The sequence below is a fragment of the Syngnathus scovelli genome, chromosome 2 (assembly GCF_024217435.2).
Source record: "Syngnathus scovelli strain Florida chromosome 2, RoL_Ssco_1.2, whole genome shotgun sequence".
In the NCBI taxonomy this organism is placed as follows: Eukaryota; Metazoa; Chordata; class Actinopteri; order Syngnathiformes; family Syngnathidae; genus Syngnathus; species Syngnathus scovelli.
This window is the reverse complement of record NC_090848.1, coordinates 8,852,092-8,866,462: the sequence shown is the minus strand read 5'-3', so window position 1 is coordinate 8,866,462 and position 14,371 is coordinate 8,852,092. Positions and strand designations below refer to the sequence as shown.

Sequence of the window (14,371 nt, the reverse complement as noted above, 5' to 3'; positions counted from 1 at the left end):
GAGGTGCTCCAACCACCCTCCTTTGGCAACCATCTCTGTATGGCAGAGGTAGGGCGCCGCCTAGTGACGGAGCACAGAGTTGCTCCTCACTGGAGATTGCTGGATGGGGGCGCAGACATGTTGCATGTTTTGAGTGGTTTTAAATTGGAGATCTTTGCACAGCTATAAGCCAGGGGTGGCTATTCTGAATGTTTTATAAGTCTCCCTGTTCCAATGCCCCTGATTCAAATGATCAGCAACGATGCCGGCTAAAGATCCTAATCATTTGAATGCGGCGTGTTGCAGCAGTGAGAGACAAAACATCCGGCCCATGTGAGTTTCAAAATCTGAGCCCTGATTGGTCCGTTAGCTGAGCACATGTGATGGCGTTTATAGTCGACAGCAAAATACGGCAAAATGCCTTTTTGATACCATTTGATTTTTTTAAAGGGCATCTTAAAAATACCTGTTCTTATTTTGCTTTTTTTTCCCCCAGGAGAAAAAAAACAACTGAGATATTTTGTTCACAATTTATTTAAATAGGTCACGGCCTTAGAAACAGTACATCAGAACCAGATTATCCAGTTTTGGTTTCTAATTTTCCAGGATAAACATTGCAAATGGCAATAGTGTTTTTAAAACACCAAACATTTTTTTTCCTTAAATAGTAACAGATTGAAGGGTTTGTTTTGTTTATTACAGGTTTCGCCGTTATTGTGAATTTGAAAGAAAAGGCAGTGAGCAACAGTGGCATTGCAACATGGCATTGATTGGTATTGCAGTGGCATTCAAATTCAAAACGGTAAGGTGAAATACATTTGAGTCTTTCGGCCTTTACCTCTAATAATGTTTAATTGAGACGAAGCTTTAAATACGTTTCACTTAAAAAAAGGTGAGAGGAAGAAAAAAATTGGAATGGCTTTGAATGTAGAAAAGAGGCACAGTTCAAGAATTTGGTCGCGTTCAACCTGAAACTAGCGGTAACTCGGCAAGTGGACGAGGAAGTCACTGGACTCGATTCAGAAGTCCTCTCCCTCATCATAGAAGCGATTTCGCTTGATCATTTCCTCCACGCTCAGCGTCTCCAACTCCGGCTTCTCGTCGGTTTCCTCGCCCTCCCAGTAGCCCACATCCTGCGGTGAGCGACTGGCCTCCAACTCTTCCTCCTGAGAGGACTTGTCAGGTTTCACTTTTTCTTCCTCTTCTTGGTCCTCCAGTGACTCCCCTGGGTGAGCGAGACCCACAGCGTTGACCTTGTGGGAGGAGAGACGACGCTTTGGCCCGTCTTCTCTCTTCACGTCTTGAACTCCCTTCTCCAGCATGTCTTCGCCCTCTTTTTCCAACATGTCTTCACCCTCCTCTCCAAAGCTGCTGTTGACATCCACGCTGCTGTCCTCTGTGGGCGTGTGATTATCTGGCGACTGGCCCCCGGTTTTCAGCTCCCTGCTCGGGGACTCATCTGTTGCGCCTTGACCCGCCAGTGTGAAGAGCATGCAGCGCTCCTTTAAGGAGGAGCCTCTTCCCTGATCAGAAGCTCCATTGGCTTGTCCGGGTGGCGAGGAGGAGACGGAGGAGTCGGTGTCCTCCGGTGGCCACTTGGCTCGAATGGGCTTGCCGGTTGAGTCGGTGAGCACAGCGGCACCGGCGTCAGTCTCCGGTTGTGGCGGCCAGGAGATTTTCAGCCTGCGGGTCTCCACCGGCCTGTCACTTTTCTCCGGGGTGCCCTGTCCTAGGGCCTCCATGGTGGCGGTCAGGACATTGACCTTGGCGAGCGGGGACTCCTCCACGCTGGGGCTTGTCAGCTCAGAGCCGAGGGAAGAGGGGCTCTTGGCGACCTGCGGCGAAGTCGTCTGCATCAGCAGTGTGGCGGTGGTCTCCCCCGTCTCGCCTTTGCTCTCCCACAACTCCTTGTGAGGCCGGTGGCCAAAGCCCTCGTCATAGTTACCCTTGGCCTTGAAGAGCTGGCTGAAGTGTGGCTTGCAATACACGTTGTTGTGCAGGGAGGCGTAGTTGAGCAAACTAGATGGCGAAAGAGGGTAAAAGACAAAAATGTGATGCTTTCAACCTTCTCTCCAAAGATATAATATCCAATCGAGATGTGCAAGTACGTCTTTAATTATTGTCGCTGATGTTTATCGTTGTTTTGAATATTATCCTGGGTAGTATTCACAAGGTCATTTGTCATTGGAATTGCAAAGAAAAGTAGTAGAGCTTGACTTAGGTGGTCTGCCTGCTCACCTGAGTTTGGTATTGCAGTGGAAGCAGCGAAAACAAGCGCTGTGGAAGATTTGCTGATTGGCCACCAGCCTCTCCAGAGAATACACTGTCTTCTGACAGGATACGCACGTTTCCCTCACGGGCAGACGGAAATTCTGCTCAGGATATACACAAATGAGTGTGAGCCGAGTGTGTAAGTGTGTGTTTCGTTGTGTAAAACTCACCCTTGGAGTTTTGGCTGGAGAACAGGAAGATGGATTGTCATCACTAGGACCTATGGCAGCAGATCAACATGTTGGCAATTTGAACACTGGGTGGTGCCATTGAGCAGTTGAAATCACAACTCGTTAAAATTTTGCAGAGGAAGGACGCAAATGGCACACTCACTGGGTGGAGAGGTCAGACTGATAATTGAATCGTAATTTATGTTTGTGTTTTCTGCAAACAATTTGAAATAATGTCTTGTGTTATATAACAAAGGAATGCAAGTTTGGAAAGAATGCCTTGGATTTAAATCTGATTCATCAATTATTTGCAAAAATAATGGACCGATTAATTGATTATGTATTAACAATCCTTATTGAGCAACTCTCAAATTGAAAAATGTGCTCACTCATGCGATGGGAATCTGTATTGGCCGAGCTTACTCATGGAAGGTCGATATCTCTAGAACGGTGCAAAATGTTTTTGTTTTTTTTAGCTGTGTGTTGGTGTCTCGAATCTAGTTGCATGACCTGCAACTACAACCAAGCTTTGACATTAAGCAGCTCATTTGGCCCCACAATACCTCGATAGCTTCAAGACACTCTGTGCCAGATGAAGCAAAACAGCCTCAGAACAGACTGTATGTTTCACTGACAGTAGATAAAATGTTCTCTTCTTTGTACACATGGCACAGGCAAAATTGAAACCATCATCACAGAAAGATCTTGATACTGATGAGTGGACTTGATAGTAATAAGCCACAAAGCTTTTTTGATGTTTGTGGGACCGGTGTCGCATAACCTGATCGCAATTGCAGGATAAAGACAAACAATAAATCCCTCAAAACAAAACCTGAGAATATTCTGAAGGGTCCGGATATGAATATTATTGGACATTCGAGTCAACATTTTGTCTAAGCCATTTTGATCATCAGTTGGATCAAGGTCATTCTTTTGAACCACAGAACTTATTTTTCACTTTCATTAACAGATCAGGGGCCTCAACAATTTTGCATGTGCAGAAATAAATTACCATTGTTCTCGTCATTAAAACTTTTTCTGCTGTTTGGCGGTTCAGTCTCTGGACTCTGTAAATGAGAGAAAAGAACTTCAGTCCTATGATCCAAATGTTATCATGGTAATCACATTAAGGTTGAGCTCACCATGTCCAGGGAGAAGGGTGGGACGTTCTCTTTCTGTTTGCCACCGAATAGTTCTTGCAGATCAGTCTAAGAGTGATAAATGACTAATTTAATAATTAATTTTTTTATCAGGGAATACCTACTTAATGGATCATCTGGAGTATGTACAGTACTCACATTGACCGGGGTAACATCCTGTTTTGAGATGGCTGCCTGGTAGAGAGCCATCCTGTCTCTGAGAGGAGTCGTTTCCGCGAGACTTCCGTCTGATGCAAATGCAAGACAACACATTAAAGGTAAGAGGAAAAGTTCATTTGGCATGTTCCAGTTCCTTGTTTTGTATTCAAAGTGTGTACCCCTAGAATTGTGCCAAATTTTGACAACCAGGCAGTTTCACTTTTAGAAATCAGTTTCTCCGTTGCAGTTTGTGTGGTGCTCAATCACTTTGTGACTGGTGAAGAGTCACTAATTATATATATTTTTTTGCTATGGTCCATGTCAGTCACTTTCGGCTGTGTCACGCGATGTGTACATCTTACACTCAACTCCTCATAGCCTCTTGTGGTAAATCAAGACTGTTCTGCATAATTTTAAGCTGCACGCTCTATCGTCATGTGAAGGCACCAGAGGTGGAACAGTCAAATGAATCAACAACTGTTTTGACAGTTGTTTATTCTCTGGCCTTGTTGAACTTAACATTGTCCAAATCCTCCGATTTAGACATTTTCTGATGGATGATACATGCTAAACGAGTAACTGAATCTTTGTCAAACTATGTCTGCACATTTTCTTGCGCTGTCAAGTTGATATCAAGTCCTATGTTGTGGAATAGGCAGAAGTGTTGTATTTTGCATTCAGGGGGACACAGTTAGAGTCCATACATACCCCCCGGAAGCTGCTCCATGCTGGCTGTATTAGCAGCGTTTCCTCGACTTGACTGCTCTCGAGACACCTGAAAAGAAAAGAGCAGAAAAACAAAATAGGAGGCAATTAAACACAAGCCAGAGAGCAAAAAACTGCTCGAGAATGTGTCCTGCATGACACACGCTCTTCATGCATCAACATGCACAGCCATCAGCGAAATCCAAATGCAGAGCCACTGTTTAGTGTGTCTGCCCACCACTTTAATCCCCTTAATGAGCTCAGAAAGCCCGACAGACAACCCGTCTGATCAGCAGAAGACAAAACACACTGCACACGTCTCTGCCTGCTATTTGAATTCAAATCATGAAACCCCACTGGAATTGAAGGGGCTATTATTTTGGGTCCCTGCTGTTTGGCTCAGAAAATTAAAAAGATGATGAGCCAAAGGTAGTGACAACTTTGTTCAAGAATATGTTAATAAAACTGCCAGGCTGCAAAATTAAAAGATGCATTTTGCCTTGACTGTTGTTGGTTCCCACAAATGAGCGTAGGTAAGATTTCACAAGATAGCAGAGAACAGAGACAAGATCGTACTGTTCACGAGTGCTGAATTTGTTCCAAGAGCTCAAACAGAGTTGAAGGGGAAGCGCAGGCCTATGCCCTCACTTGATCATGGTGGAATGGAACGCTCCACGAGCTCTGGCATGTTTGTCTCAAGTCATCAAGCTGATTGTAACAAAGAGCCCCATTGCAGCTCAGGGTAGTCAACTATTTAAAAAAAAAAAAAGAAAGAAAAACTTGCAATTATTGTTCAGATTTTCTGCTAAAATGAAAAGAATAGATGCATTCAGGATGAAACAAAGACCACAGCAGGCCACAAAAAATTTTTGTGGCAGGCCAGGCCTGGCCCCCAGGCCAGACGTTTGAAAGCTGCGGTTGAGGGGCACTACAAAATACACATTCCAAGGAAAACCAGCACCATATTTTGCTGACGTTCTGCCCTCTTGAGAGTTCTGGCCCATTTCATGAGGTCCTTGTGATAGTGGTCACTGCTACAGTATTTTTTTTCTTGACTTTTGTTCTAAATTAGCTATAAAATTAATAAATACATGTTATGTAATATGATGTGGCGAGAATTGATATTGAAATCACTTAAAAATTCATTAATTTTTTGAATCAGTTAGTATGGAAAGGTTTGAATTAGGAGAGAAATATGGACTGTTAGAATGTCCAAAATTGTAGGTGGGTGTTCAAAACTTCAACACTCGGAGTGCATAATTGAAGCGATTTCAATATTTCAACGGTAACAGCTCCAAAAATTGACAATGCGTGAGTCACCCAAAGACCAAGAGCTAAAAAGCTCCGCCCTTTTCACTCCAAAACCACCTCCGTGGTAATGGATCGATCCCCATGGGTGGATTATGTTCCGCAGGCTGAGGGGGGGCAGCTTAGAGGAGGGACCAACAGATGTTGGTCGCAGACACTGAGGGAGGGGGTGTAAACATGTGGCGAGCCCGATGTAAACACAAACGCGGGTTCTCAGGAGCGTGGCTTAAAGAGCCAGACAAAGAATCTGCCGCTAATCTTAACGCCATTAAAACTCTTGTACAGTATGACACACTCGGATGACCAAATTCAAACAAAATGAAGCCTTCCAAAAACAGGAATGAGGCAGGAAAACGTGAGAATATTTGACCCCAAAGAGCCACTCATGAACTTCCCCCTTATGAAGGCAACTTTCATTAGAAGAATCGCAAAGTACAAAAGCACACACATAGCTACCTTTGGTCAAGAGAACCAATGACTGAGATGGACGGACGAAGAAGCCGCTGCAGACGTTCAGGCAACGCGGTGCTCAGCTCCGAAGGGTCCGGGCACAGACTGAGCGGACCAGCCCAGACTAGCTCATGACACACAGAAGGGATGAGGGCTGGAGCGGAGCCCCTGGGGAGGCTTCGGGGGAAGGCGGGGGAATTGGGGACAAGTAGCAGGTGCAGCACGAGGGGGGGGGGGGGTTGTGCTGGATGGTTTGCCCGATCAAAAGGGGAAGAAGGGGGGTGGAAGGGGCTAAATCAAAAATGTCTGGGTTTAGGTTTTCGTGGTGCCAAATGGGAGCAAGGGACATGCTTCAATCAAGGTCAAGCTACGACGGAAGCTCTGGGATTCAAGTCAAATGACTCAAGTCCGAGTTAAGTCACCAGTTTTAGGACTTCTGCAAATTTGCTTGAACTATTTACATGACTTGACTTGAAGGCTCGCTTGTTTACTTTTGAAAATCTATATTGTGAAGATAGCGTGGTAAGCAAGTTGCGTGATCAATGGAGATGATGGCAAACCTTCGCCTGCCTGGTGAATCCGGATGATGTCACTGGACATGTCTGCTTTTGGGCCTCAGTGAACTGAGTTGTGCCTTGAGATACAAGTTACCAAAGTTTTTCTAGATGCGAGCTGTCATTCGGACAATTCTTTGTTTTGAAATCCTTTCTGTGAAATGTATGAATGTTCCGCAGATTACAACCGACATGTTTTGACCAACCAATGCCAAACATTATTGTTGGCCAATGCAACCAAATGAACAGTCGATAATTTTGGTAGTTAGGCCAGCAGAGAAGGCCTTCATGGCCGACCATTGCGTCTCACACATGTCACCCAGATGGCACAAGGGCCGCTTTTCTTTCCAGGCCTCACAATGGGGCAACAGGGTTGTAGTTGTGCGAGCCAGGAAGGATGGGAGGGGTGACGGAGTGGATGGGGGAGGGGCGTATTGAGATAAACGTTGGAGGGAGGCAGTGGAATTAAAGGGTTCACCAAAAGAGGGGGGTGAGGCATTTCGTGATGTGGATGGGGGGGGTGCGCACGTGTGATTGATGAGGTAGGCTTTGATGAGGTTGAAGATCAGCTGATGTCATGAGCACACAGCATGACATCATCGCTGGTACAAAGATGCACAGTTTTGCGAGCCTCTGCACTCGCATCCGGTTGACCTAATGCGTCTTTTCATTCGGCCTCAGCATTTCATCATCGGAATATGCAATAAAACTACTTTTACTTGTGTACTACATACATGTACAGCCAACATGTATCTGCCAATTTAATATTACCATATAAGTCTAGTTTCAGTTTTGAGTTTCATTGCTCTTGGCAACAAATGCCAATAAACAAGACTTATTCTACAAAGTGAGTCATTCCACTGAAATCCACAGCTGGACTCTCAAACCGCACTGGAATTGACCTCCATTTGATTTCGTTTGCCAAAAAAAAAATTTATTGTAAATAATTTTCACTAGTGTAAATTGGAACGTTTGCTTTGCCGTGTGTTTTCATTATGGTGATTTACACTTCGTTATTTACACTTCAAATCAAAAGATGAATGTGAGACAAAAGTTCTAGTTGCGTTCACACGATTCAGGATAGAGGAACTTTAGTTTGAAGCCACACATTTTTCAAGTAAACAAAATGTGACTGGTGCGTGTTTCTAGTTGCTCGGGTGTTATTGCTTTAGTATTAGATAGTGCTTGTTTCGAGCTTTGGTTTTCTCCTGTAAAAAAAAAAAAAAAGATTTGATCTTAAGCAGACAAGCAGGTTGGCCAAGAGGGGGTATACACAGATGTTGATGACAAAAACATTGTGAGAGTTGTGAAGAAACAACCAAAGACAACAGTGCGTGATATCACCGCCAACCTCCACTGGGTAGGAGTGAAGGTATCACACACCACTCTTCCACTTTTAGAGAAGACATTTACAGGCAAGCTGCAAAGCACTCCTCAGTTAAAAAAAAAAAAAAAAATGAGAAGGCCAGACTGGATTTTGCAAACAAGTACAGAGATGAGCTACAAACGTTTTGGAACCAAGTCTTATGGACCGATGAGACCAACGCTGACTTCTACCAAAGTGATGGAAGATGGAGACAGGAAGGATTTTTGATCTAAAACAAACAAGCTCATCATGGTGGAGGTTATGTCATGGCTTGGTCTGGAACGAGCTCACTGGTCTTAAGTGATGATGTCACTCATGATAGTAGCAGCAGAATGAACTCTGAAGTCTACAAATCCATTTTGTCCACCAATTTACAAATACATCCAAACTAATCAAGAGAAGCTTCATCACACAATGGGAGAATCACCCAAACACACCAAAGGACTTTATCAAGTGGAATTAACAGGCAAATACTGATCTGACTCCAAGTTGAAGTATAGCTGACGGCTGCCGATCGTGTCTAAGCAGGCCGCCTCTGTGGTGAACTTAATACAAAGACATTCCTGATCCAAAGATAAAAGAAGGAAAAAAAAGGTCACATGAGCGGACAGGCGAACATTCCTAAGCGCGGCGTATCTCCGCTCCAATTTTCCATCGAGATGATTTGAATCCATGCTCACATAACTAATGAAAAATGAGTGACTTGGTAGCATTTTGGCCAACGTTCTTCTCATTCCAAGACATCAAAATAATGTATTTCCCCAAACTCCATACTCACTCACTTGAATGAAAAAGACCCGATCGACCGACCGCTCGCCGATCTCCAACTATGCTCATCATGTGGCAAGAACTGAGCGGCTGGTGTCACATCCTTTATGATGACGCGTGAAGGCTTAAAGACGCACACGCTGGATCTGGCATGCTTTCAACTTAACTGGTTTTCCCCTTTGTCGACATAATAAGGAGTGACCGCAGTAATGATGAACATTGATTATGCGTGGCCATGTGACTGAGTAGGCCCCCCGACTATTTTGAGTTGTCTATTTATTCATTTTATGGCTTAATTTGTGAATTACTTGGGCTAATGTCACAAGCTACAGAAAGGCCTTGTTATCTTGGAATTTTTATTTGAATTTTTTATTGAAATACTATGTGCTTAAAAAAAGTGTTTCTGCAGAACATTAGTCCGTGTGGAAAAATGATCACCATAAATTTGAGCAAGATTAGTCATGTAAAAATTAAAAAATCAGTCAAACTGCAAAATTGAAAAAGTAGGGCGTGGGATGACTGGATACTGAAATAATGGTGAGCTCACATTTCTCAATAATTAAAATGTGATCCTCTTTAGTTGATCCCAAAGCTACTATATCATTCTGTTAAATTCTGTTAATTCAGCTAAAATAAAAGTTAGAGATGTTGAGGAGGAGCAAAGTTTTGCCCGGGTTGTTAACGGAAGAAGAGGAGAGCCTTTGCCACGCGTAAAATATGAGAACACCAAAGGTCACATTGGTCACATTTTTTCTTCTTTCTTTTTTTTTAATTGTTTATGATTTAATTTTAAGGGTATTGTTGTATAATGCAAAAAAATTAAACTTCAATGATGACTATACACCTAAAGGCTACACAATCACTTCTTCCACGTTCCGTTGCCCTCATGAACAACACTGTTTGTGTCAACACGTCCCACCTGCGAGTGTTCCGACTTTGCATTCTGCAGGTCACGCATGACTGCAAGCTCAACACGTCTGCTGTCATGCTCCACTCTCAAGCATGAGCCTCCCTTTTGGAGCATGAAGTGAGCAGGCGTCAGCTGAGCGAAGGATAGCGAGGGGAGAGCGCACCATGTGACAAGGAGCGTGACGCCTCCGAGGCTCTTGAACAAAAAGACGACTTATTGTCTCCGAGCGTGACCGATCAGCAGCCCGTTCTATCGGCAGACGGAACGAAAGGCCGAGTTGTTGACTTCTTTTGAAATCAGAGCAGCTGGATTGACCGTAACGCCGAGGTCAAGCAATTCGGTTCTAGCGCGTTTTCCGATCCTTGAAGAGGCGACTCACCTGGTCCGACTCCCCTTTCTCGAAAATCATCTTCAGGTCGTTGAGAGGAACGCTCGGTCTTTCCGAATCGGGCACCTCTGCGTGCGCTGCTTCCTGCTCCTCTGCAACTCTGCTGGCCTTGTCCTCCATATCCATCTGCTCTCGATGGGCTCGATGGCCGCGTGCTGCCAACTCGGTGCCCGGGTCCTCTTGCAGGAGCTCGTGGGTGTCCACGGCTTTCTGGATCTGCCACGTGAGCTGACTTTTTTGAAACGCAGAGCTGCTGGGTGATTGCTGCTGCTCCCAATGTTTCTTTAAAACACTCAAGTTCCCACTGCGAAGGGATGACTGTGATGCCACCTGCAGAGAGGAATATCATGTTATGAGACACGAGGGACACGAAAGCTTGCCTCTGACTGGTCCAATCTACTCAGGGATGAGCACAAGAATCTCCGAATTTTTGGGGTTGAAGAGAAGTTCTGTGACCTGGGAAACAGTTTCTGTTTCTCCAACTGTCAGCCAGGTAAGAAAAACTTCCCTCTAATCGTCTGAAAGCAAGGAAGGTAAAAGTTGTCATGAAAAAATAAGAAAAGATCTCATAAAAGAAAACAACAAAGCTATGAGTTTTTCCCTGACACGGACTCCTGAGCCACATCAAGTCTCCAGATGTGATGACTCACCCTTTTTTAGACACACAATGAACGATACGCGTTGCCTTCTACAGGATACGTGGGGAGAGTTCTAACAATGAAGCTCATAAAGACGGACTGGGTGAGGCTCGAGACATTTTAAACACAACTTAAGGGCGAGCAACTTTGTCAGAGGGGGAGGGTATGGGCTTGGACAAAAAGTCAGCAGAGACAGGAAACAACTGCACAAAAAGACAAAGAGCACTTCAGACAAGAGTGTGCTGGATGTAAGTTGGAACGGAATAAAAAAAGACTTTTAGCTGTAGAAGAAGTCAAAACCTGCAAGGGGCTGGAAACCCGGCGCTCCGCTGGTGTGATCGGGTGTCGGCCGGCCGGTGAGAAATGCCACAAGGCGCTCCAGATGTGAGAGCAAGGAGGAGAAGTGATCAGCACCTATCCCACCCCCTACGTCCCACAAGAGAAGCAGAGAGAGAGAGAGGAGGAAGGAAACCAGGAGAGAGGGAGGGACATGAGGGGGCGGGGAGGATGAGAAAATCAGAAACAGAGGTGGTCAGTGAGGGCAAAGAGGGAAAATAAGTCCAGGAAATGAGGGAGGGGGGTGCTAGAAAGCTCCATGGTGGCAAACAAAACACAAACTTAACCTGCATTCTTCGAGGATTGTTGCCATCATCTTGTGTTTCTTGCCTCTTTGCACCTTCTATCTATCAATAGCCAAACTGGAATTCCAAAGTGGCGCACCTACCATTTTTTTCTTGTCTGCATGGCCCTCTTCTTCTGCCATCTGGTACCTGATGAACAAGTCAGTGGTCAGTACAAGTTGGGTTCAAGAAAGGAGACTTTGCTTTTTGTTACGCTTTTACATGGGGGTGCGGGGTGCCATGTTTATTTTGGGCAACTGACCCGCAAATCTTTAAGTGGCGGCCATCTTTGAGGAATTTTCTAAATATTTAATTCCAACCAGAAGTGCTATTTTGACAATTTTCCATTGATTATATGTAATTCTATTTAATCTTATTCCACAAACGCAATATTAATCAGAATACCGTGTTTTGACTAGTGCTGCCTTGGATTCTTTCAAAAAATTGTTTTTCAGTTTAGTTCCCCTTTAAGCTGAATTTTCAGGCCTCTGAACTTCAGTGTGATGGCCTTTTCTAAACAAAACGTTTATGGAAATAGGCTGCAAATGTTTACAGATGGAATCTACAAGTCAGGGAACGTCAGTTGATTGCAACTGGAGGAACTCGTCAGGGCTGATCAAGTGATAATCGAAATGCACAGAAGTCATTTCAGTGTAGTGCGACAGAAGGACAGATGGAACGTTGGAGAAGCGTTAGGTGATGTTGCTATTTTTGCCCTTGGAAGAGAGGACAGCCAGTTCCTTTGCAGGGACACCAATGGAGCCGAGGAGGCCATTGGCATTACCATTACTTTCAATTTTTCTGGGTGTGGAATCAAATGAGTTGAAGACTGAAATTCAATTGATGCAACACCATAGTTTAAATGTTTTTCTCCTTAGCACTTGCACATTGCTGGTGATGACAATTATTACTACAGTATTTTAGAAAAACCTCTCCTTTAAAAGAGTCAATATTTGCTTTTTGGTCAGGCATTAATAGATAAGAAAAGCAGGACAAGGTCACGGAGATGGAAAGGCATGCTCTTTACTTTGTCCAAACAGAACAAAAATGATATTTAAAATTGACAACGTAATAACTGTCAAATTGATCCACAACTTTTTGATTATTGTTTATAGACCTTGTCCTGATTTCATCCACTGATCTGTAGTCCTCAGTGAAAGCAGACTGATTGTTTATGTGGTGAAAGCAAATGAGACATTTACAAACATCAGCTCTGAAAAACAATTATTAACAATTTTTCTAATTTTCTGACCATTTTTATGGAACAAATTAGTGACTGAACTACCATCAATTTATGGTGTCAATTAAAATGAATACATTTGATTTGAGGATTTGAAGTGATTGTTTTCAGTGTTAAGATTCAGTTTACAAACAAATCAGCACATGCAATATTGGGATTTTTGCTGTCATTTCCAAATCACTATTTCTTTAACTCTGAGTAAGGATGGGATTTTTCTTTCAGTGTGAAACTGGCTTTTTGCCTAAAAGTGGAACACCAAACTACGTGCATGACGTTAAGACACACAAAGTCATTTCCTGTTCTTCTTTATATGATTAAATACATAATATTTTGATGACATACCTGCAAAAATCTGCACTGACGTCCAACTGCACACTTCGACCACTTGAGCGTTTCCTTCTGCTTTTCCCACTCAAATGCTTTTGAGTGGACAAGGTCACCGGAGAGCTCTACCCAGAAGTCCTCTCAGCCAATCAGAGGGCAGCATTCTTCTCCACCTGGCAGCGAAGAGATCTTCAATGTGGGATGGCCAGCTCAAGATAGGGTGGACATTTTTGTGAGAAACAGGGTGGTACTAGGGGGTGGGGGATCCCAGGCTAATTTACTGGAAACCGAGCTATCACGGTCAACAGCTCCTTCCAGGATGTGACTCACCCATGAACTGCACGGGGGTCGCAAGGAAGGGAGGAAATGGATTGGTGCCTTTATTTGGGCTCAGGCACCAAGAGTGGCTTGAAATTGCTTTGTCATTGTTATTCTGGACAATTAAGATAAAGACTTTCCATGCTTAAAATGTTTGGGATTTATTCTTACAATATAGCATCTATCCTAATTATAAAATTAATTAATAAAAAATACAAGTCTGGATTCTTTTAAAACTAAAAAATATATATACCAAATTCCTCTTAAAAATACTAGTATTTTCATAATATTCAATTTTTTCCTTATTGAGGTGATGTTAGGCCTTTTTCTTTGTGAAATACTTACGTACATGGGCACATAACATGAGGAGCCAGCTGAAAGGTTACTTGAGGAGTGACTCACACATTCAGTCTACTGACTTCATCCAATTTGAACTCTAAATTGTTGACTCAGTAGACGAACGCATCCGCTCACGACAACCAACAAATCATGATCAATTCTATCTATCTACTCTATTATTCTATCTCTCTATAGCTCTAGCTATCAATTAATCATTCTGTTTGTAATTAAATATAACACAGAGGATTGTATCAAGTATCTAGCATTAATTTATTACTCAAAGCGATGACTCGACTCCCCTGAAGTAATATGTATATTGGAAATGCGATTGGTTAAAGAAACAGAAACACTAGGTAGATGAAATTGATGAAGGCTGAAATCTGATTGGACTGCACACCGTATTTTATATTTTTGTCGACAGCAGGACTCAAATTATACCTTCCAGTTCCAAAAGCCCCGAGTCCTTGCAAATGAGTCATTTGGGAGCGATGATACAACGCAGCCAACCTTTGTGAAATATTGTGATATGCGTGCAACAGTATGTGTTGAGTCATTGATTACAAGAAACGTCAAGTGATTTCTCAGGCAGTCAACACTCAATGGGAAAAGTTGGCAGAGTGTCTTAGTCTTAGTGCGTTGCCTTTTGCTGTTGCAATATTCAGCTCAATCAATGGTCACTTTAAGCAAAAGTTTAAAAAAAGTACAGATTCTGAAGTACAAAATTA

General features: G+C 43.4%; 1 protein-coding gene and 1 long non-coding RNA gene across 6 annotated transcripts in view; one reads left to right on the top strand and one right to left on the bottom strand.

Moving 5' to 3' along the window:
• LOC125989211 (uncharacterized) overlaps positions 1-5,530 on the top strand; it is a 33,942-nt gene extending 28,412 nt beyond the window's left edge. For all 3 annotated transcript variants that reach the window (XR_011088279.1, XR_007488624.2, XR_007488625.2), the window contains 2 exons: positions 3,674-3,837; positions 5,039-5,530. This is a non-coding gene — a long non-coding RNA (uncharacterized lncRNA). The remainder of the gene's footprint in view (positions 1-3,673; positions 3,838-5,038) is intronic.
• On the bottom strand, positions 496-13,236 carry LOC125989205 (LIM domain and actin-binding protein 1). Of its 3 annotated transcripts, XM_049755302.2 has the most exons (10): positions 13,008-13,236; positions 11,530-11,575; positions 10,159-10,497; positions 4,427-4,493; positions 3,719-3,807; positions 3,563-3,628; positions 3,433-3,487; positions 2,421-2,470; positions 2,218-2,351; positions 496-1,998 (listed from the first exon to the last, which is right to left on the bottom strand). In XM_049755302.2, exons 2-10 carry the CDS (start codon positions 11,566-11,568, stop codon positions 999-1,001), a joined length of 1,839 nt encoding a protein of 612 aa, XP_049611259.1. In that variant the 5' UTR covers positions 11,569-11,575; positions 13,008-13,236; the 3' UTR covers positions 496-998. The 3 variants fall into 3 exon arrangements, with proteins under 3 accessions (XP_049611259.1, XP_068509388.1, XP_068509389.1); XM_068653287.1 differs by lacking the exons at positions 11,530-11,575; positions 13,008-13,236 and adding an exon at positions 11,106-11,269; XM_068653288.1 differs by lacking the exons at positions 11,530-11,575; positions 13,008-13,236 and adding an exon at positions 10,818-11,055.
• Positions 13,237-14,371: the final 1,135 nt, after the last annotated feature.

Excerpts from the sequence above, each read along its gene's own strand:
- LOC125989205 (XM_049755302.2), bottom strand. The coding sequence starts at position 11,568 with ATGGCAGAAGAAGAGGGCCATGCAGACAAGAAAAAAATG. Across the intron at positions 3,808-4,426 it reads CATGGAGCAGCTTCCGGGGG|ACGGAAGTCTCGCGGAAACG; the intron begins GTATGTATGGAC and ends CATTTGCATCAG. Across the intron at positions 3,629-3,718 it reads AGGATGTTACCCCGGTCAAT|ACTGATCTGCAAGAACTATT; the intron begins GTGAGTACTGTA and ends TATCACTCTTAG.